Here is a 25,401-nt window from a genome sequence, read left to right as displayed (position 1 = left end):
TTCTCTCTAAAGTATCTCTAGTCTTTCTATCATTTTATGGACATTGTATCCCATCTACAAATATTAAAGTTGCATTCACACAAATCAAATAATTGTATTTATAAAGGTGCAACAAAAGTTCAGCAATACCATTCAAATAGGTAACAAATACATGCTGCCCAAGTACAAAATAGTACAGATAACATAAATTACATACTGTACATACTGCAAATACAGGGTTTCAAAATACATAGGTAGACAAAACAGAAGGGAGATGACCCTTCTTGCAATCTAGTGGTTGTGTTGGGCACTAGAATAATATACTGTATATACTGTATATATACATACACAAACACATTTATACAGTATGTGTATATTGTGTTGTATTTTAGTAATTTTACTGTGGATTACTTCAAATCTGAATGGCATGTACAGTATATGAACCTGTGTGGAGTCAATCTGAGAGAAGATTTTAATTACAAAATCTAAGTTAAGCAATTCACTATGTTTTGGAATTCACTGCACTCAAATTTGAAAGCTAAAGCAGAAAGTGCTCAAAGCTTTAATTATTGCTACAAAATTTATGCTCAAAGTGTACTTGAAGCAAAATTGGTTAATTCTACTCGATCAACTGTTTAAATCTTTAAATTATCTTTTTAAACAATTTATTTTAACCAGTAGTTTGAGTTTTAAGAATGTATTCACTCAAACAAAACAATTGGACAGCTTCCATTCAAAAATGTTAATTTGTTCCATCTGTAGCAGTGGAGATAAATTTTTACATTAGCTCTAATGAAAGATGTTCCTTCTTCATATTCTGTAGACTTCCTATATTTGGAAAATGCAAGCTCTTCAGGCTCTCTGTGTCCTGCTGAGTGTGCCCATGGTGTTATCTGATACCCAGATATGTAGTGACCCAGATAATAATGCCTACTCCATCATTACATGTGGTGCTCCTGGAAAGGATGGTCTACCAGGCATAGATGGTAAAAATGGGCTTAAAGGAGAAAAAGGAGAACAAGGTAAAATATCACAATGGCACCATAATGTATTTTTTCCAACTTAAATTCTTTTTTTTTTGAGATGTACATTTAGGGGCTGATTCAGGGTTAAATGTAAATCGGACGTAATTGTTCCCATATTGGATGAATGTAACTAAATGCATATTGCAAAGTTTTATTATACACATCATTGTGAGCTGAACACTACTATCCAGCTTTGTTTGATACCCATCATCCTCAGTGTGCACTTGCCCAGCCGTATACTGGATCAAAATATCCGAATGTCTGAAAACAATGTGTATTTAATTTTCTAGCCAACTCTGCTGAGACCGCACTGAACTTGCTTTCATGAGAATGCCACATTGAAGCCCAATTTTACCCCTTCAGTTACAAATAGATATCGAACTAAAATGCGTACGACTCTGCATATCATGTGCTTGGTTCCTGACAGTGCAGGAGTATATTCAGCAATATATCAGCACCATACTGTATGTATCTTTAGTAAATAATTCAATAATTTTTAACATTTATTTTCCAGGACTACCAGGTCCAGCTGGAAAAGCAGGAATTGATGGACCTCCTGGGCCAAGAGGAGAACAGGGTCATACAGGCCCAAAAGGGGAAAGAGGGGACAGTGGAGCTTCAGGTACAGTACAAATATATATTTTAGTAAACTGTTATAAGATTGTTTCTATAACTTTATTATATAGCAAATTTTAACTGTTATTAAAATAGCAAAAAAAAGGAAAAAAAATTCCATCCAGCACACTGCAAACAAACTAGCAGAAAGGCTTGAATACTACATGATAATAGCAATTCAGAGGTCTTTGTTGCATACATAATAATAGCACCCACTCTGGTTCATATAATTGCATACTGTTGTGCCACATGGTAACAGCACATATATAAATATATTTAAGCTGAGAGACAACTCACATAGGAGGTGCCCCAGAAACCTGAAAATAGCACTGCAGGAACCAGCATACCTTCCGAATGCTGGTCCCATCCATGCCTCTCAAAACAGCAATACAAAATAGTGGTTGCTCATATCAACTTAATGGTTTTCACAGGTGCTTGTAAAGGGAGGGGTTTACTCTAAACTACAGGGGAAAAAATAAAAAAGTTTCCATCCAGCACACTGCAAAAAAAAAAAAGGCTAGAATACCACATGATAATAGAAATTCAGAGGTTTTTGTTGTATACATTTGCACATGTATGTTTAAGCATCGAGCAACGTCAAGGCTCCTCTGTACTGATAACCTTATTGCTACATAATAATAGCACCCACTCTGGGTCATATAATTGCATACTGTTGTGCTACATGATAACAGCACAAACATAAATATATTTAGGCTGAGAGTCAACTCACTTAGGAGGTACCCCAGGAACCAACAAACTCTCCAAATGCTGGTCCCATACATGCCTCTCAAAACAGCATTACAAAACAGTGGTTGCTCATATTAACTTAATGTTTTTTCACAGGTGCTTGTAAAGGGGGGGATTTACTCTGAATTACAGGGAAAAAATGGAAAAAAGTTTCCATCCAGCACACTGCAAAAAAACTGCAGAAAGGCTTGAATACTACATGATAGTAGAAATTCAGAGATCTTTGTTGCATACATTTGCACATATACAGTCTGGTTAAGCGCCGGGCCACGTCATGGCTCCTCTATACCGGTGTCCCTATTGCTATATAATAATAGCACCCACTCTGGGTCATATAATTGCATACTTTTCTGCTACATGATAACAGCACAAACATTTATATATTTAAGCTGAGAGTCAACTCACCTAGGAGGTACCCCAGAAACCTCCAAATAGCACTACAGGAACCAGCACACACCCTCCGAATGCTTGTCCCATCCATCCTCTCAGAACATAAATTCAAAATAGTGGTTGCTCATATCAACTTAATAGTTTTTCACAGTTGCTGGTAAAGGGAGGGGTTTACTCTGAGCTACATGGAAAGAAAAGGAAAAAAAATTATCTCCAGCACACTGCAATAAAAAGCCAGGTGAGTTGTCTCTTAATTATATTTATGTATGTGCTGTTATCATGTGGCAAAACAGTATGCAGTTACAGTATATGACCCAGAGTGGGTGCATTTATTATGTAGCATTAGGGATGCCGGTATGGAGGAGTCTTGATGTGGCCCGGCGCTTAACCATATATTTGAAAATGTATGCAACAAAGACCTCTGAATTTCTATTATCATGTAATATTCAAGCCTTTCTGCTGTTTTTTTTTGCAATGTGCTGCAGTGAATCTTTATATATATATATATATATATACATATACATATATATACAGTAGAATGTTGTACTGATATTTTAACTATTGGACACATAGCTATTAAAATGCACTCTTTCCTCAGCACTGGAATATCTTCTAAAACAAGTAAGAACTTTGGATGGACTAGTAACTAAAATGCAATCAAAGATAACACAGCAGAAGAATGGTTCGTATGCAACAATAACATTTGTTTGATTTTTGTATATTGTATGATTTCCTTCTATTTCCTTCTATTTGTCAAAGAAAACTTAATATAGCATATATTTTTTATAGACATACAGTATGTATAATGTCACATTAATGTGTATACAGTATTAATTAAATATCAGTTTTTCATAGTTGGTGATTATTGGTGGGGTTGAGCACTGGATTATAGTGGCAATAGTAATAAATGCAAAACAGGTCTGGGTTCCTTTTTAATCAGGGTTGTTGTTAATAACATTGAATTATTGGTGATACCACCTTGATGCCTGCTTCTATCTTTTGCAATGAGTGCCAGCCAAGTGTATGTATATATAAATATATTAAGGCTGAATAAAAAAAAATAATTTTCCCATAGAGAATTCCAGAGAGGGTAGCATGGTGTTTAAGGGACTACACCTCAAAAGCTATTGGATGTACTGAGCTGAAATTTGCTGTGGATGGATAGAACTGTCGCTCGGTGCTGCATTCAGGGCAAAATAAATAAAAAATGAGGATTTTGGAACAATCTAAAGTTCCTACTGTCAGTTTATTCTGCCACTCTCAGTGTGGACCACTTTTCTGCTTTAGTCTATTGGGGATTTTGGGGAAGGTATAAGTCAGGGTACAGGATGAACTTAGACTTAAGGTTTGTTTTATTAGGTATCTCTTGTTCCAGTGTAGGGCCTTTTGGGGTTCAAGTAATTCAGAAAGTTACAGTATTTAAACTATTACCACACAAATGACCTATTCTATAGATAGAGAGCTTCAACTTGTTGTGCAGCTTCAGTAGGTGGCATCCAGCAGGGGGTGTACTGTGGCTTCAATTGGGTGCACAAACATGGCTATCCTTTGTGGGTATTAGTGGCAGTGGAACCCTGCCGAGGTGGCGGGCGTTAGCTGCGGCTGGGACCTGGCATAGGTAGCAAGAGTTAGATGCAGCAGATACCCAGCTTAGGAGATTTTGTTAGTGGCGGTAGGGACCTGGTTCGGTGCTGGCATTAGCGGTGGGACCTGGTGGTGGTGTGTGCGGTGGCAGTATGCATTGGTGCAGGCATTGGCAGTGGGACTCAGCAGCGGTCTTGTTTTGGCAGCATTGCAGACTATCCATTCCCTGCCAGCCATTCTGCAGAGTTCAGCAGCGGAACCCATTTAAAAAATTATGCCTCAGCACCATTTTTGAAAAGCAAAGATGGCCGCCGCGAGGCAATCATGGCTGGCGGCATCATCGCAGAGTTCGGTAGTGGTGCCCATTTAGAAAATGGCACCTCAGCACCATATTTGAAAATCAAAAATGGCCACCATGAGCCAATCATGGCTCATGATGTCTCACCCCACCCCCTCGGTTGGCTTATTTAAGCCAGCGCAAGGCAACAGCATGGCAGTCTGACGGAAGGGAGGGAGCGAGAAGAGCTCCAATAGAAAGAAGTCTCCGAAAGTCCTAGTGGGCGCCGGCCATGAAAAAGAGCTCAAAGGCTGGCACCTACTAGGTGAAGAGGACATCAGAAGCCCTGGGAAGGTGGCTGCAGCACAAAAGAGCTAATTGGCTGCCACCCCACAGGTGAAGAAACCAGAAGCCCTGGCGGGTTGGCGCCTGCTAAGCAAAGACACTGGAAGTCCTGAAGGGTTGGCGCCCACCAGGTGAATATGTTGGAAGCCCTGACGGGTTGGTGCCTGCCAGGTGAAGACTTTGAAAGCCCTGGGGAGGTGGCGGCAGCCATAAAAAAGAGCTTAAAGGTGGCTGCTCCCAGGAGAAGATGCATCAAAATAAATTATTAAAACAATCTGTGTTATGTTTTTATTTTATTATTTCTTTTACAGTGGTACTATAGGTACCAGCATGACCTTGATGCCTTGCTTGCTGGTAATTGTGGTTTTCCAAGTTCCAGCATGTGGGGGAGGCTTGCTGGGACCTGTAGTTCTACTGCAAAAGACAATATCTTAACTCTTTCATTTGCATCGCATTTATACACAATCAACCCAGCACCCAGCGCCCATGGGTGCTGGAGATAGCCCCAGGCTAAGAACCTAGGCCTGGGATCCCCTGGAGAATGGGGCACCTTTTGGGGTCGTCAAGACCTCTGTAGGGATCCCCAGCCTAGGTTGACTAGCAGTCAGGGGTAATGCTTTGACCAGATGTCCCTGTGAAAGGATTCCCCTGGCTGTGGCATTACTTCCCCACTAGAAAGGGTCCAGTGCTGACTATAGATAATACAGTGGCCCCCTATGCATTTTGTTCCCTGTATATCCCTGTATATCCAAAACCATGGCCGTCTCAGCTGAGCCCAATGCTGTTTGTGCTAAACACAAGGGACCCCAATGTCCTTTGTCCCCTCCATTTTCACAACCATGGCCAACTGTGAAAAGCCCAGGGCTGGTTGTGATTTAGGGGGGACATGCCATTTAAAAAAAAAATTTTACTTGTTTTCATTTTTTAACACAGATGCATGGATGGATCTCACTGATCCATTTATGCATCATTGTATGCCGGCATCGTGGATCTCACTGATCCCTTTTCCTCTGCAGGTAGCCTGCTTTGTCCTCCCATTCCTGGTGGTTAATAAATTATAAAAAGACAATGAAATTCCATATACATTGCTATATATAGACAATCTGGAGGTGCGGCACTCAGGGCATTGTAAGGTAAAGACTATATTTTGTTCACTGTATAAGAGTGGAACCTTACTGTATTTTCTGGTTATTCCACTCTTATACATTTTACCAAAAATTCATAAATCTATGATCAGGCCCCCTGGTAGGCCAATTATTACCTCCAGGAAGTCTCTGTATCAAATGTTATCACAATATGTCAATTTTTTTCTCCACTGGTTGTCAGAAATATTGCATGGATTCAGAAAGATACTACAACCTTCTCATTAAAATTAAGATCTTTTGGGCTGCCACCTAATGGGTGTTTTCTAGTGATGCTTGATATAGTCAGTCTCTATACCAATATTACTCACAAAGAAGGTATGGCAGCTATTAGGAGGGTTATTCTAGAGAGTACCAGTTATACAGGACCCCCGAGTGACTTCTTGTTACTGTTGATTGACATAATTCTTCACAAGAACTATTTTCTTTTTGAACATACCTTTTGTTTAAAACTCCAAGGCACAGCTATGGGGTCTAATATGGACCCTAGCTATGCCAATATATACATGTATGAATATGAAAGCCATTACATTTTGAATAACAGATTATTTTTTAAGTTTATTGCTGTGTACACCAGATTCATATATGATTTGTTTTTTTTTGTTTGGACAGGCAGTTTGGATACCCTTAATGAGTTTTTTATGTGGTTAAATAACATCACCAGAACCATATGGTTCATATGCTCCAGCAACCCGCATAAAATAAATTGAATAATTTTGAAGCAAATATTTTCAAGAAACCAACTGATTTGAACACTGTTTTGATTGCTTAAAGCTTCTATCCTAAACCCCTCAAAAAAAGTTTACTCTTTTCTCAGCTTATCAGAATGGCACAGATAATATCAGATCCTGACAAATTGCCAGAGGCAATTAAGAATATGGTAGCAGACTTTGTTCAACATGGATATGACAGCTATGAGGTTGATGATGCAATTCAATGTTGTTGAACTATAGATAGAGAATCATTATTTAGACCGAAACTTGAAGATTCCAGTTGTAACCGTGTTTTGTTTCCCACTACTTATTCAATATCATCACACAACATGAGGGAGTCCATTCTCAAACACTGGCACATCATTAGGACAGAACCTATATTTAAAGAATCTTGCCAGAATAATCCTTTTTTTGCATATAAGAGAAGTAACAACCTTTTAAGACCTGGTGACAAATGCAGATATAAGTATTAGAGGACTGAATGAGAATTGTCTTGCACCAAAAATGGTGCATTTCATTGTAGTGGCTGTGTTAACTGCCAATATCCTATAACTTGAGACACGTTTAGACATCCAATTACTGGACTACAACACAGTTTACAAAATCGGATGACATGTGAAAGTAAAACTGTAGTCTATTTAATCATCTGTCCTTGGCAAAAATTATATATTGGGAAACCCACATGGATATTCAAAGAACGAATTGCTATGCATCGCTCATCAATCAATAAAATATCCATAAAAGTGGATCAGGGCACACCACCAGTGGCAAGACACTTCTATGATGTGGGACATATATCAAAGCTTTTGGTTTATGCCACTTGATAAGATAAAACCCCCCAGAAGAGGTGGAGATCGGGGAAACTTTTACTTCAAAGGGAGTGTGAATTTATTTACAAATTTGAATCACTACGACTGATGGGGTAAATTACGAAAACTCTTTTTGTGTATTTTTGTGGTTTAACATTGATCTTATAATAATAGTTATTTTATGAGGGCTGCTGTAAAAATATGCTTCTGATAAGTGATTTAATTCAATAGATATTATTGTTTTTTTAGGGGTACACTGCTGCGTGTGGTCATATAACTAATTTTTAATTCTCTAATTTTTCACAGCATGAGGTGTCTTGGTCTTCTTTTGGTAATTTGGGAAATATTTTTTATTTTTTTTATATTTCTTTCACCAAGGCTGTTGATTATAATATTTTCTTAGGGTTTAAACATTATCCTTAGATATTTATGTTATGTGGGTGATATTGTTTCTTAGTGCATTTCATAAATTTTTTTTATCTTTTGTTGTTTCTTTTTTTACCATTGTACTAGCAATATGAAGGGTGAGTTGGGTGCCGGCCAGACTTTTTAGCAATGATATATACAAATTTTTGATTGTTCAAGTGATTTACTATATAGAGGTATTTCATGGGTCATTTTCAATAAGCTTTAATTTATTTTATGATATGGTGCACATATAAGGCCGTAATGATGGTCTTTTTGCCTTGTGTATGTTTATATTTACTCTGGTTGCCTTAGCAACTGTGACCATCTTCTGTGCCTGAGACCTCCGCTGGCGCTGGTCCCAGCGCGATGCTGGTCTCATTGCACAATGACATCAGCCACATGTCATGTGCGTTTCCTGATTGAGTCCGGAGGGACACTTCTGGGACGCGGCACCTCATGCTGCAGAGGTGATCTCTGTCGCAGGTGAGTAGGATTGTTTAATTTCAGGTTGGCTCCCACTTCTCTTTAAATATGGCTTGTCATTATAGTACAGTTGTGCCCATGATGAAGGTGTGAGAACACCAAAATGGCCGTCGGGCCACTTATTTGGAAAGCATATTGTCACCAGGCTTTTGCTAAGTATACACTGTTATGCTTTCATGCATTATTTGCACATCTCTTTGGCTGCTGCTAGATGTTAATGTTATTGTTACATGTATACTTTGATGAACTTGAATACTTTTTATACAACTAAACTGATTACTATTTTGCAATGAAAGTGGTGTGCTGGTACTCTGTTTTTCCGTTTCTCATTGGAATATAAAAGCTTGTTTTACACATATATATATGTCTCACCCGGGTAGAACTTACGTATTTTAAGTTCTTTTATACCGTCTTATCTTAACTCATATACTAAGGTTATTTTATGCCTCTGGTGTGTAGGAGTGTGATAATATTTCAATTAAATAAATTAAGTTGTTTTTTTTTCAAACAGTTTTTGTTGGCATTAAGATATAAAAAAAGAAACACATTTGAACAATGGAATGTTGGTTGGGACATGTCAAGCAGGTATTCCGTGGAGCTGGTGTGGTTGTACCCCTTGCTTTTGTGGGGCATGATGGAGAACTGCTCCCAGATGTCTATCATGTGCCTCAGAATTAGTTCAAGCACCTCCCTAGCTAGGGCCGGACTGGGACTAAAAATAGGCCCTGGCATTTTAAAGCACACAGACCCATCTTGGGGGTCAGTCCTATTAGCCGCGATGATCTCGCCGGCACGAGTCATCATGGCAGTGGCCGCACTTTACAGAGCCCGGATTTGCCTAATATTGCTAGCAGCCACATAGGGCTCTGAGCACAATTATGCAAATCCTGGCTTGGGTAGCGAAGGGTGCGAGCTGCGGTGCCGTTGGTGGCTTTTAAAAGCTGTTGCAACGGCACACCGCACCCATCGCACCTAATAGGATTGACCCATAGGTGTCAGCATCTGGTTCCTGTCACAGACTCCTCCCCTTGATATTCCTGACTCCTCCCACTGCTTAGTGTATGCTCTTACACATATAGTTAATTTTAGAACAACATAAAAGTGTAAATTATTCTCTGTATTAAATCACACACAACTGTGCACATCCTGCAAGGGATTTAAACATGTGCCACAGTCAGACATTTGGGGCCAAATGTAATAGGGTGAGAGTTTAGAAAATGTTAGAGTTTATCTCACACTAAGGGCCATATTCAATTAGAGGCGAAAAGTGAGAGGTCGGACTTTTTGTCATCATCGCAGTTTTTTACTGGGATAAAGTATCAGGCGCGTTCCCGCTTTTCCCAGTATTCAATTAGGATCTGGCGAAAACGAGACCCGGTGGAAAGGTAAGTATCGAAATGTCCTGTACATTTTCGGGAAATCATGGTCTGACATGGGGGATCACTATGGATATCCCTGATTTGGCCTGCTGAAGGTAGTCAGGGTTTATAAATAGCCGTGGCAGGTGCATAAATGCGCCTGTGGAGAAGTGATGAAGAATAGCACTTAGTTATCTTTTTTTTGCAAAAAAACGTGTTCCATCAAATTGGGTGCATTTAAGTCCCTAAAATGATTTTTAAAAATTCTTCAAAAATGCACCTGTGCACCCACCCGCATTCTAGAAAACACCTGCCGCATACATGGGAACCCCTCCTAAGGATATTTCGCAAATTTTTTGGGGTGTCCTGTGGAATTTTGTAAAATTTCATGACACAGATTACATTAGGGGGGCATTCCCAAGGTCGCAGGCTAGTTTTTGTTATTCTGCACCCCAATTCACCAATTCTGCACTTTTTTTCGCCACCTAAACAGTGGTGAAAACTTATCTTTTTACACAGATTTTTCGCACCTGCAAAAAGTCTTTGTAATTGAATATGGTGATAAGTGAAACTGGCGAAAATGATGTCATCGGCGATAAATTATCTACGATAACCCATTTTCGCAGGCTACTTGAATATGGCCCCCAAGTTGTATTTTCACAACAGGAAACATCTGGATGAGAGTTTAAGGGGTCTATTTACTAAGCAGTGATAGGAAACAAAGTGAAATAAGATAAGGTACCAGCCAATCAGCTCCCAACTGTCATTTTACAAACACAGCCTGTGAATACGGAGGGAGGAGCTGATTGGCTGGTACCTTATCTCATTTCACTTTGTCTCCTAACACTGCTTAGTAAATAGACCCATAAATATTGAGAGTTGTTTGAGTCTGAAAAACATGCAAGTTTGCACATTCTGTGACTTTACTACATTGGCTGAGTTTAGAACATGTGAGAGAAAACTCTCACATCTTTAAACTCTCACCCCATTATATTTAGCCCTTGGTATTTGGTTGGTTCGGTTAGGTAAAGCTGGCACCACATTGGTGTAAATCACACCCAAAGAAAAGGGAAGGCATTTTCCCAATTGACCAAGCACTAGTTTAGCAGTTGTAGAGGATTATATAGTGATCACTGTAGGGTTTTTTAGGGCAGGGTGTTCTGAACACAGAGAAGGACACATCTGTGCATACCAATGCAGATCTGATACTACTCAATTTGGTGCCCTGTGTACATAAAGAGCATTGGTGCCACTCCCCATAATAGAAGCACGGAGGGTGTGCACCAAAGGCGAGCACCGAAAAAAAAATAGGTGTTGGCTCACTGGGAAGGTGCGTGACCACACAATAGTACCACCAACTCAAATTATGCCACACATTAGTGCCCCTTCATCATATTACAACCAACAGTGGTGCCCTGACTGGGGGTTAAAGGGAGGGGGAGGATGGGGACAATGAAAGGGTGTTACAGGGAGGGTGAGGACGGGTACACTAAGGGGGAGATACAGGGAGGGTGAGGGCAGGGATACTGATTGGGGGTTACAGGGAGGGTGGGGGCTGGGACACTGATTGGGGGTTACAGGAAGGGTGGGGGCTGGGACACTAAATGGGGTAAAAAGGAGGGTGATGATGGTGACACTGAAGGGAGTTACAGTGAGGGCAGGGACACTGAGGAGGAGATACAAGAAAGGTGAGGGCTGGAAAACTGAGGGAAGGTTACAGTGAGGGTGAGGGCTGGGACACTAATGGGGGTTAAAGGGAGGGCGGGGGCTGGAACACTGAATGGGGGTTACAGGGAGGGTGGTGACTGGGACACTGATTGGGGATACAGGAAGGGTGGGGGCTGGGACACTGGGGGTATATGGATGGTGGTGGCTGGATCACTGGGGGGGATTTACAGGGAGGGTGAGGGCTGGGACACTGAATGGAGCTACATGGAGGGTGAAGGCAGGGACCCTGAGTGGAGGTTACAGGGAGAGTGAGAATGGGGACACTAATTGGGGGTTACAGGGAGGGTAAGGAAGAAGACACTGAAGGGAGTTACAGGGAGGGTAAGGTCTGTGATACTGATTGGGGGTAACAGGTTGGGTGGGGGCTGGGACACTGATTGGGGATTACAGGGAGGGTGGGAGCTGGGACACTGAGGGGCATTACAGGGGGGTGATGGCTGGGACACTGATTTGGGGTTACAGGGAGGGTGAGGGCTGGGACACTGATTGGGGGTTACAGGGAGGGTGGGGGCTGGGACTCTGATTGGGGGTTACAGGGAGGGTGGGGGCTGGGACAATGATTGGGTGTTACAGGGAGGGTGGGGGCTGGGACACTGAGGGGGAAATACAGGAAAGGTGGTGGCTGGGACACTGAGGGAGATTACAGGGAGGATGAGGGAAGGGACACTGATTATGGTTACAGGAAGGGTGAGTCCTGCGATACTGATTGGTGGTTAAAGGGAGGGTGGGGGCTGGGATACTGTTTGGGGTTTACAGGGAGGGTGGGGGCTAGGACACTAAATGGGGGATAAAGGGAGGGTGATGACAGGGACATTGAAGGGAGTTACAGTGAGTGTGATGGCAGGGACACTGAGGGGGAGATACAGGGAGGTTGGAAGCTGGGACACTGACAGGGATTACAGGGAGGATGAGGGAAGGGACACTGATTGGGGGTTACAGGGAGGGGGTCTGGGACACTAAATGGTAGTTAAAGGGTGGGTGATTATGGGGACACTGATGGGGAGATAAAGGAAAGGTGGGGGCTGGGACATTGAGGGGAGGTTACAGGGAGGGAAGGGAATTGGGGATTACAGGGATGGTAAAGGCTGGGACACTGGGGGTTAAAGGAGGGGTGAGCATGGGGACACTGAGAGGGAGATACAGGAAAGGTGAGGGTTGTGATACTGAGGGGGGTTACAGGGAGGATGGAGGCTGGAACATTCATTGGGGGTTACAGGGAGGGTGAGGGCTGGGTCACTGATTGGGGGTTACAGGAAGGGTGGGGACTGGGACACTAAATGTGGGTAAAAAGAAATGTGATGATGGGGACAATGAAGGGAGTCACAGTGAGGGTGAGGACAGGGACACTGATTGGGGTTAAAGGAAGGGTGAGGATGGGTACACTGAGAGGGAGATACAGGAATGGTGGGGGCTGGGACACTGAGGGAAGGTTACAGTGAGGGTGAGGGCTGGGACACTGATTGGGTTAAAGGAAGGGTGGGGGCTGGAACATTGATTGGGGCTTACAGGGAGTGTGGGGCTGGGTAACTGATTGGGGTTTACAGGGAGGGTGGGGGCTGATACTCTGGAGATACAGGGAGGGTGGGGGCCGGGACACTGAGGGGGGTAAAGGAAGGGTGGGGGCTGGGACAATGTGGGGGGTATATGGAGAGTGGTGGCTGGGACACTGAGGGGGTATAGGGAGGGTGGGGGCTGGATCACTGAGGGGGATTTACAGGGAGGGTGAGGGCTGGGACACTGAATGGAGCTACAGGGAGGGTGAGGGCAGGGACACTGATTGAGGGTTATAGGGAGAGTGGGGATGGGGACACTGATGAGGGTTAAAGGGAGGGTAAGGATGAAGACACTGAAGGGAGTTACAGGGAGGGTAAGGTCTGGGACACTGAGGAGGAGATACAGGGAGAGTGAGGGCAGGGACACTGATTGGGGTAACAGGTTGGGTGGGGCCTGGGACACTGATTCAGGGTTACAGGGAGGGTGGGGGCTGGGACACTGAGGGGGGTTACAGGGGGTGATGACTTGGACACTGATTTGTGGTTACAGGGAGGGTGAGGGCTGGGACACTGATTGGGGGTTACAGGGAGGGTGGGGGCTGGGATTCTTAATGTGGTTAAAGGGAGGGTGATGACAGGGACACTGAAGGGAGTTACAGTGAAGGTGAGGGCAGGGACACTGAGGGGGGACACAGTGATGGTGGGGGCTGTGACACTGAGGGGGATTACAAGGAGGATGAGGGAAGAGACACTGATTCGGGGTTACAGGGAGGGGGTCTGGGACACTAAATAGGGGTTAAAGGGTGGGTAAATATGGGGACACTGAGGGGGAGATACAGGAAAGGTTGGGGCTGGGACACTGAGGGGGGTTAAAGGGAGGGTGAGGGAAGGGACACTGATTGGAGGTTACAGGGAGGGTAATGGCTGGGACACTGATTGGGGGTTAAAGGAAGGGTGAGGACGGGGACACAGAGGGAGATACAGGAAAGGTGAGGGCTGGGATTCTGAGGGGGTTAAAGGGAGGGTGATGATGGGGACACTGAATGAAGTTACAGTGAGGGTGAGAGCAGCGCCACAAGGGGGAGATACAGGAAAGGTGCAGGCTGGGACACTGAGGGGTTTACAGGGAGGTTGAGGGATGGGACACTGATTGGGGGTTACAGGGAGGGTGAGGGATGGGACACTCATTGGGGGTTAAAGGGAGGGTGAGAGATGGAGACATTGAGGGGGAGATACAGGAAATGTGAGGGCTGGGACACTGAGGGGTGTTACAGTGAGGGTGAGGTCAGGGACACTGAGGGGAGATACAGGGAGGGTGATGGCCGGGAAACTGATTGAGGGTTACAGGGTGGGTGGGGGCTGTGGCACTGATTGGGGGTTACAGGGAGGGAGGAGTCTGGGACCTGGTGGGTTAAAGGGAGGGTGATGATGGGGACACTGAAGAGAGTTACAGTGAGGCTGAGGGCTGGGACACTGAGGGGTGATACAGGGATGGTGAGAGCTAGGACACCAATTTAGGGTTACAGGGTGAGTGAGGTCTGGGACACTGATTCGGGGTTACAGGGAGGATAGGGGCTGAGACACTGGGGGTTAAAGGGAGGGTAATGATGGGTACACTGAAGGGAGTTACAGTGAAGGTGAGGGCTGGGACACTGAGGGGGATTAAAGGGAGGGTGGGGGCTGGGACACTGATTGGTGGTTACAGGGAGGGTTGGGGTTTGGACACTGGGGGTTAAATGGAGGGTGATGATGGGGACACTGAAGGGAGTTACAGTGAAGGTGAGGGCTGGGACACTGTGGGTAGTTACAGGGAGAATGGGTGCTGGGACACTGAGGGGGAGATACAGGGTGGGTAAGGGCTGGGTCACTGTTTGAGGGTTACATGGAGGGTGGGGGTTGGGACACTGATTGTATGTTACAGGTAGGGTTGGAGGGGAGATACAGGAAAACTGAGGGCTGGGGCACTGAGGGTGGTTAAAGAGAGTTTGGGGGCTGAGACACTGATTTGGGGTTAGAAGTAGGGTGGGGGCAGGAACACTGATTGGTGGTTACTTTGAGGGTGGGAGCTGGGACACTCTGTTGGGGGTAACAGGGAGGGTGGGGCCTGGGACACTGATTGGGGTTACAGGGAGGGTGGGGGCTGGGACACTGATTGAGGGTTATAATGAGGGTGGGGGATGGGACACTGCAGGGGAGGTTACAGGGAGACAGGGGCTGGGACACTAATTGGGGGTTACAGAGTGGGTGGGGGCTGGGACACTGATTGGGAGTTACAGGTAGAATGAAGCCTGGGATACTGAGGGGGTGATACAGTGATTATACTTGTAAAGCTGCTTGTCATTAGGGTAGCTCACACTTACCTGATAGTGTTTGGTAGTGCCCCCTCTCTTCTACACTTCAGGGTCCAGGAGATGCAGCTGTCACATTGGGTCTCCTCCTGCGCTACTGCTCCTCTTTGGCACTTCCAGTTCTCCACACAAAGCAGGCAGGGGCGGCATCATGCTGGTCCTCTGGCAGAACATGGGCAGTGGACACTAGAGGACTAGTGTGATCTCTAGTATCATTACTGTTCTTAATGTGAAATAAAGATCTTCTTTTAGGTGGTGGCCATTTTGGGAAATACATTTTGTATGGCATCCAAACGGATGGCCAAAACAGCCCACTTGACCATCGGCCCTTCTGGCATTTGCCAGAAGTGCCCAATGGTCAGTCCGGCCCTGTCCATAGCCATTAGCTGAGGTAGGCTCCATCTTTTGTTATGTGGACAATGGTGTAAGGAACAATCTCTCCACAAACTAATTTGCAATGTTTGAGAAAATTAAAACTACAAATACAAAGCAAGTGAAGTATCCACATGGAAAAACCTTAGTATTTAGTCCTTAGCAGTGGAGACTCCAGAGGAAGGGCTGCAGTGCAGAAAAATATTGAAATATAGGGAGCCACACCAACTGTTACCCCAACTGCTGCCAAACATCACTGACACTTGGTTTGGCTTCCCTCTTTGAATATTGGACAGCACTACAGCCCCACCTTTGAAGCCACCACTCGACCCAGACAATAAGCTTATAGTCCCGCAGTATTTGGGACATGTTGCTCTTTTACCCAATCGGCATGGCCGAGAGGAAACATTTTACCACTTTTCACCCCTTTTAAGGGTTCAATCTGAAAAAATCCCTGCATAGTGGATGCTTACTTTATGGAATGAATATACTCACTGAAATTCATCTTTCTAGATCCTTGGGTTTGCAATGAGAATTGCAGAATCAGTCAGGACATTGCATAGGAGGAGGAAATATTTAAGCCATTTTCATACCTTTAGGAATCTTATTTAGAAAAATCCCTGCTTAGTGGTCTTTGATGATATATATATATATATATATATAGATATATATATATATATATATATATACATACATACAAGTGAAGGATAAATAAGCGCCAACTGGATTTTATTTATATAATAATATAACCTTGGTAATGACTAATCGCATTTTCCCATCTGGTTCTGGGTGTCAGCTAACACAAGAGGTATAAATGGCAGTGGTGATCTGCTATTAGGTAGAAGGGTATTTTGAAGTGAACTTGGTATATGGCGACAACAGTGCTTAAATGTAGATAATATAATGAATTAGTGTTTTATTATGTAACAATAACAAATAAATCAATAAAGAAATATAATACAGTGTCCCAGTATAATAAATAAAGTTTACGAAATACTGTCAGTGCAGTATATACAAACTTATATAAACTCACCAACTGCACTGACAGTATTTCCTAAATTTATTTATTATACTGGGATACTGTATATATTTATTTATTGATTTATTTGTTATTGTTAACATAATGAATTAGTGTTTTATTATGTATCTACATTTCTACATTTAAGCACTGTTGTCGCTGTATACCAAGTTCACTTAAAAAAAAATAAATATATATATATATATATATACAGTCAGCAATTGGATTACTGATGGGGTGCTAAATTGCAACACAATTTATTTAAAAATTTGTAAAACACAATACAATCTCTCCAAAGGCTTATACGTCTTCTTTTTCTTTTGAAGAGACAACTTCACCGTTACTCCTACTCGTTCTCAATTTTGATCAATTAGTCCAAACTATGAGTTCGCATTAAGTCCTCCTCGAGGTTCTAAAAAAGATACCCTCGTACAAAGACACCCAAACACAGGCCCAAGGCCAACGTTAGTAAAAATTTGAAAAATAGAAAGTAAAATAATTCTTTATTAAAATTTAACAGTATGCTAGATGGACAATCTTACACAATTTGGTAATGCACAGCCTTCCAATCTTAGGAAAGGGATATCATACACCTTTCGATCAGCAGATGTTTAAATGTAGTGTCCACCTTTCATTAAAACCCTACGTGTTTTGTCTCTTTATTAGACTTCTTCATGGGTAGATCTAAAATATATGATATATAATATATATACTAGGTGTCACTGGTAATGAATTGAACTCAAAACAATGGTAATATTCAAATACATCTCTTTCAAAATTACATACCTCAATATTGATGCTACACATGTACTTAATGTATACCCAAAATTAGGCAATTCTTTGGATCAGAAACTGTAAGACCTATTTAATATTCAATAATAATATTTTTATCATACATTTTTTTAAAAACAACTTTCTGGTCTCATATATCTACATTACATACCTCATACTTGGTGTCTAAAAAACGGTACCCGTAGTTTATGTCAGACCATCTGGTGGACAATTTATTGAACCAAAACCGTTCAACCTATTTAATATTAAAACAAATGTTTCAATAATAGGCCACATAATCAAGGCTCACCATAATGTATTGGCTCATTTCCTCAGCCTTATTAGAATATAAATTTCCCTTAATTTACATAATACATTTTACATAATACAATTTTTATATACTTTTTAAAAATAAATATCCTTGTTTATCATTATGTAGTGATTTTATATTATCAAATGCAATTTTTGTATATATCATATATCTTATCACCTTAACCAATTGTATCACTAAAATCAGTACATCTTCATATATTACTTATAATTTTTATCCAAATATACACTTAATCCCATTTTAAAGAGACAAACATTAATCACCATAACAGAATGACAAAAATATTATTAAACAAAGTACATAAATTTTACAAGTATATTATATAAAAATAACAGCAAGATTCCTTTGGGAATTTATTACTTACTGGGTAGATGCTTATGCTTCAGAATCCAACTGCTACACTAACCTTTCTCATTCAAACCTCCTTTTTAACCTCTAGCAACTATGTCATCACTTCCTCCTAGATTTCATTGGTGACTCAGTGCAACCTTAAAAAACCTTTTAATTTCTTAAAGTACATTAATCTTAATAATAAAGCCTTGTTGGAAATTCACATTATCAACAAACCGCTTGGTTTATAATATCATAAACCTTTTTATTCGTTTGGAATCATCTAATTGATAAAAATTTTAAAAAGTCCCAGCATCCATCTTGATTTTGTAGTTTTTTTCTCCATTGGTTAAATGTGCCCATGTGATAGACCTACTTCTGATCTGTGTTTTATTTTTTTTTTCCTTCTCTCCATTGGTTAAATGTGCCCATGTGATAGACCTACTTCTGATCTGTTTCTTTTTTTCCCTTCTCCCTCCATTGGTTAAATGTGCCCATGTGATAGACCTAATTCTGATCTGTGTTTTTTTTTTTTTTCCCTTCTCTCTCCATTGGTTAAATGTGCCCATGTGATAGACCTACTTCTGATCTGTGTTGCCATTGTCATGGTTCCCACCTCCGGCTAACATTCATATACGTCGGACCTCACAGTGACAATCCTTGTCACGCGTGGCTCCAACCTACTATAACCGCCCCGTACACTGTTGACATGGTAACAGACGCTGCAACGCAGTGACGTCACTCCTCATATGCGGACTCGGTCCTACTCCATCAACTCCACATATCAGCTTTAATACCACTCTCAAATGGCACTTTACCTCTCCACACTCTATCGGCTAAGTGCACTGAGACCCACAAGCCTACCGCAGTGTTTAATTAATCCTCGATCTCTCATGATCACCAAGCATCTCGTTGCTAAGGGGGACAGACAACATTTTGGATTTCTGAGACTCCACAATGCTGTAAGCCATTTAAATATTAGCCACATATACGCGGACACCATCTTTTAATTTTAATTACAAATGATTCCTTGCTGTAACGATTTGTTTTTATAATGCCTATTGACCTAATGTACAGTGTGCGTCCCGTAGCTATGGGGACAGGCACCATTTTGGATTTATGCGGCTCCGTAATACTGTTACTCCTTTGTATACTGGTTCCATGGAAACGGACGCCATCTTTGAATTTGATAACAAATATTTCATAACTACATCTTTACTTTTGTAATGCCTATTAACCCAATATACAGTGATTCTAAATATCACACCATATAAATACTTTTAATTTCATTCAAATAATAATAGCTTATACCAATAAATTATATTTATAATACATTGATCTTTATTTAATCCATATTAACTATACTTTATTTGTGTTAAACAAAGTGCCTTTATTATACATACATTACTTTAAATAAATATTTAAATCGTGTACTTACTCATATCTTTACTAAACCTACTATCACCTACATAAATATTACCTATTAATTATATATATTCAATAATCCCTTATGTAATGTATAACAAGTGTATAAATATGTGGCCACCTAACAATTAAAAATTATTCTCCTTTATTATACTTTAGTTAATATCATATTAGTCCAGCTAATCTGTTATCATATTAATTCCCAAAAGAATCCTACAGTTTTACATTAACACACAATACTTTACAAAAATAATATATTACTAAGATTTGTTTACACATACCAGAAATAACCATATTATCACACACAGTTTCCATTGGTACATTTAAAATGTTCAGCTAATACAATAACCACTCAAAGAAAAGAAACTATATCTATCCCTTCATTTAAACCCCCCGGAGAAAGGTTGTTTAACATATAAATCCAGTATGTCTCTCTTTTTGCTAGTGTTAACTCTCTATTTCCCCCTCTTGGATCTTCATTAATATATACAGTCAGGTTCATAAATATTGGGACATTGACAGAATTTTCAGATTTTGGCCTCTATTCACCACCACAATGGCTTTGAAATGAAACAAACAAGATGTGCTTTAACTGCAGACTTTCAGATTTAATTTGAGGGCAATTACATCCAAATCAGGTAAACGGTGTAGGAATTACAACGGTTTCTATATGTGCCTCCCACATTATAAGGGCCAAAAGTAATGGGACAAACTAAACAACCCTAAATCTAACTTACACTTTTTAATACTTTGTTGCAAATCCTTTGCAGGCAATTACAACCTGAAATCTGGAATGCATAGACATCACCAGACGCTGGGTTTCATACCTGGTGATGCTCTGCCAGGCCTCTACTGCAAATGTCTTCAGTTCCTGATTGTTCTTGGGGCATTTTCCCTTCAGTTTTGTCTTCATCAAGAGAAATGCATGCTCAGTCGGATTCAGGTCAGGGGATTGACTTGGCCATTGCATAACATTCTACTTTTTACTCTTAAAAAACTCTTTGGTTGGTTTTGAAGTATGCAAAAGTCTTTGTCCATCTGCACTGTGAAGCGCCGTCCAATGAGTTCTGAAGCATTTGACTGAATATGAGCATATAATATTGCCCGAAACACTTCAGAATTCATTCTGCTGCTTTTGTCAGCAGTCACATCATCAATAAATACAAGGGAACCAGTTCCATTGGCAGCCATACATGCCCACGCCATGACACTACCACCACCATGCTTCACTGATGAGGTGGTATGTTTTGGATCATGAGCAGTTCTTTTCCTTCTCCATACTCTTCTCTTCCCATCACTCTGGTACAAGTTGATCTTTGTCTCATCTATCCATAGGATGTTGTTCCAGAACTGTAATGGTTTTTTTAGATGTTGTTTGGCAAACTCTAATCTGGTCTGTTTTTGTGGCTCGCCAATGGTTTACATCTTGTGGTGAACCCTCTATATTCAGTCATGTGAAGTCTTCTCCTGATTGTTTACTTTGACACATATACACCTACCTCCTGGAGAGTGCTCTTGATTTGGCCAACTGTTGTGAAGGGGTTTTTCTTCACCAAGGAAATAATTCTTCTGTCAACCACAACAGTTGTTTTCTGTGGTCTTCCGGGTCTTTTGGTGTTGCTGAGATCTCCGGTGCGTTCTTTCTTTTTAATAATGTTCCAAACAGTTGATTTGGCCACACCTAATGTTTTTGCTATCTCTCTGATGGGTTCAGCCTAATGATGGCTTGCTTCACTGATAGTGACAGCTCTTTGGATCTCATATTGAGAGTCGACAGCAACTGATTCCAAATGCAAATGTCACACCTAGAATCAACTCCAGACTTTTTACCTGCTTAATTGATAATGAAATAATGAAGGAATAGCCCACACCTGTCCATGAAATAGCTTTTGAGTTGATAGTCCCATTACTTTTGGCCCCTTAAAAAGTGGGAGGCACATATAGAAACTGTTGTAATTCCTACACCGTTCACCTGATTTGGTTGTAATTACCCTCAAATTAATTCTGTAAGTCTGCAGTTAAAGCACATCTTGTTTGTTTCATTTCAAAGCCATTGTGGTGGTGAATAGAGGCCAAAATATGAAAATTCTGTCAATGTCCCAATATTTATGGACCTGACTGTATATATATATATATATATATATATATATATCCAGGACCTGGCACTCACCAGTTACCAACATTTCAGTTTAATTAAAAGTCTCCAAGGATACAGACAGGCAGGGGTTAAAGTTGGCCAGAAAGGGGTGTAACTGCATTCCATCAGTTCTATTTGGAGACAGAACCAGTTCCACCTCCTCCAGCCCACCTTACCCAGCCAGTCATCCCTGTCCCACAGGGAGTTGCTGGGTGCCTGCTGAGATTTTGAGACTAGCAGGTGACCAGCTCCTACCCAACAGCAGCAGCCAGAGGCTGGGGTTCACTCTCTAGCTCTGACTTCCAGCTCCCGCAGTGGGCACTATGGGAGAGAGTCATAGTTCTGTGGAACAGCCTGTTGGATGGCAGTGGTAAGTATTGTGTGATACTGTTTCTTTTTGTGCCATGTGCACTATTACTGGAGACATTACTACAAGAGGCATTGCTACTGGGGGCACTAATTATGGGGGATTTACCACTGGGGGCACTACTAATGGGAGAATTACCACTGGGGGCACTACAAATGGAGACATTACCACTGGGGACACTACTAAATGGGGTACTACTACTAGGGGCATTGCATAGAGGGCTCTATTTACTAAGCAGTGTTAGGAGACAAAATTAAATTAGATAAGGTACCAGCCAATCAGCTCCTGATTGCCATGTCACAAACTGTGTTTGAAAAATGACAGTTAGGAGCTGATTGGCTGGTACCTTATCTCCTTTCACTTTGTCTCCTAACACTGCTTAGTAAATAGACCCCTAAATGCTGTGTATCAATAATAAAACATTTACTTCTCCAACAATAGTAATGAAACTAATGTACTCTAATAAACAGGAGCAACCCATGCTCAGTAATGGGGGATAGACAGAAAATTAATAACAACCACTATTATCATAGGCAGTGATTGCGAGGTGAGTTTATCTATTCCTTTGGGCTAATCTTCTCACTTTGATTAGTCATTAAGAAATTTGTCATCCAATATTCCCAATCAAATTTCATGGCTTCTTCCTAAGTTACAGGAACTGCTACTATAGATATTCCTGATTTAGTGTTCATAGGCAAATGTGTGCACACCCAATAATCAGTTTTATTATTAACTCTGGCAATGGCCTTATGAATGGCTAGGATAGAGTTCTTCGCTCTCAGTTCATGTCCCTGATTTTCAGCAAGTGGGTTCATCATGACAGGTGAAAACAAGATGAACAGTACCCACAATGTCTTCTTTTCTTCACAGGTCGAGGAGCTTGCTCCTTTCTGACTTAGGTGGTAACACACACCAGGGAAGGTTATTATGTCCCTTCTGGTGGTTACGGAACTGGGCGTAAACACCAAATTATGTAGCAATAAACTTAATGATTAAATAATTACAGATCAGATGAAAACAGCATAACAATTTATTTTAATACATACATGTATGGGTGTCCTTTGCTCTTAAAGTCAGAACAAAAGCAGACCGTTTGCACAGGTCTTTTTCAGTCTTAAATTGGCAGGTTCCATTCCACATATGGTAACAGATGTAAGCATAACTAATTACACGTCATTTCCTAATATGACTAATGGCTTACATGCTGAACACACAACTATTTATAAATTAGATATGGTGGACTACATATTTGGTCATACAAGGTTCACATGTCAAAAGAGAGACATTATCGATCATTTCTACTGTTCATGGCCTCTCCAACAATACTCTTGTAGTTCAAACTTAGATTGGAGATTTAGCATTTGTCCTTGTACCATGTACGTAATACCATGACTAAAGGGTGGGGTAAAGATAAAAAAGTAATTTACAGGTCTATGCAACACAGCAGAATCAACCATTACACAACCAGTTTCACTTCCCTTTTGATCCATATTTCCCTGACAGGATTAGTTCAGATTTATTTTATTGGATATACAAAACACATGAGAGCCAGCTAGCCAATATGAAACCGATCTGCTCATTTCTAGTTATTATCTGAACTGCCTACTTTTTTTTCTGCTTAGAAAACTACAATATATGCACAATAAAAATTTGGAAATTAAGTGTCTCAAATTTAAATGACATAAATTACAAATATTTAAAAAATAAAAATTACTGAAAATGTTTCTGTTTTACTCCCAACAAAACTTGGTAAAGGGCAAAAGTGATGCTTACCTTTTTATATATTTTTCGCTGCAGTTCTGCCAATTAACTCTACATCCATTGAGCAAAAATTTGCTCATTTGCAATACTGAGTAACAGGGAACTTATTATTGAAAAATAATTGCTTTATAAATCATTTTTAGAAGATGCCACTGATGATTGTGCTTTATGATATGTACAAGCATGCTTACCTAAATAATATACTTTACATTTACCCTTCTTTGTGACAAGCCTTTCAAAATGTTTCCTAGTTTATAGTCTATAATATAATATATAATATTAAGAATTTTTAAGTTTTTAGAGAAAATATTTATCATTAGTCAATAAATTATTATAATTTTTTTATTTCAGCTTTTACCTTTTTCAAAGAAGGAGCAGCATTTGGAGAAAAGATCTATGTCTCAAATGGTGAACAAGCTAATTATAATGATGCACAAATTGTTTGTGCTAAAGCAGGAGGTCAGCTGGCATCACCAAGGAATGCTGCTGAGAACCAAGCTGTGTTTTCCATACGCTCACAGTATGGGGTTCATGCATTTCTCGGTATAAATGATAAACAAACAGAGGGCACTTTTAGATATTTAAGTGGTGAAAGAATTTCCTACTCAAACTGGGCAACAAATGAACCCAATAATTACAAAGGAGTGGAGGAATGTGTAGACATGTATGAAACTGGAAAATGGAATGATACGAAATGTGATGCAAAACGTCTTATCATTTGTGAGTTTAATTAATTAGAAAAGCTACAATAAGCTCTGCACTCTTTAAAAATATATATTTAATTAATGGTGTGTTTCAATTTATTTCTATTTCCCTACTTACAATTCACAAATTCAGATATTGTTATCTCATCAAGATCATATTTTCAATCAAAGCACTTGTTGTTATTCTGTTACATTAAATCAAAAGTTTGAAGCAAACCGTGGTATTTTTATTATCGTCATCATCATCATCTATTTATATGGCACCTTAAAGTGTGCACTACTGTTTGGAATTCCAAAAATATGGTTGGGTAAAGGTTAAACAGTGGCTATTAGTGATTAAGCACAAGCCAATCACCTACAGTAGATACAAATGTGGGTAAATGTTAGACAAATAAACAGACAAGACAAATACACATAAAGTGGTTCACCTAAAGTACAGTAAATGTAAAGGGCAAGGGCAAAAAAAGATGTATGATTAACTGATAATTTTAGGTTTATAACTTTTGAATCAAGTAAAATATGATATCTGTTTTAAGAAAACAGATATCCAAAGGTTTATTGACTATGGATTAAATTCACATTACCCACTTAACTGTAGTGGTCATATGGGATGCCAACTGAGCTAGCTGGGCTTTAGCTAAGATGGTAAAATACTCGTACCATGTGAACGTGATGTCCTGCTGCATCCCCCATCTTTTAATAAGGAAATCCTCTTGTTCCCCGGTCCCCATAGTTATGTAA

At 40.8% G+C, this 25,401-nt stretch overlaps 1 protein-coding gene across 1 annotated transcript; it reads left to right on the top strand.

The window, feature by feature from the left end:
* The first annotated feature begins 820 nt into the window (after positions 1-820).
* LOC148443264 (pulmonary surfactant-associated protein D-like) lies at positions 821-24,690 on the top strand. The gene is made up of 4 exons (XM_088463061.1): positions 821-1,001; positions 1,519-1,626; positions 3,355-3,438; positions 24,308-24,690. Exons 1-4 carry the CDS (start codon positions 821-823, stop codon positions 24,688-24,690), a joined length of 756 nt encoding a protein of 251 aa, XP_088319187.1.
* Positions 24,691-25,401: the final 711 nt, after the last annotated feature.

This window comes from Taudactylus pleione, unplaced genomic scaffold (assembly GCF_031769625.1).
Source record: "Taudactylus pleione unplaced genomic scaffold, aTauple2 ptg001314l, whole genome shotgun sequence".
Taxonomy (NCBI): Eukaryota; Metazoa; Chordata; class Amphibia; order Anura; family Myobatrachidae; genus Taudactylus; species Taudactylus pleione.
This window is presented reverse-complemented; position numbering and strand designations above follow the sequence as displayed.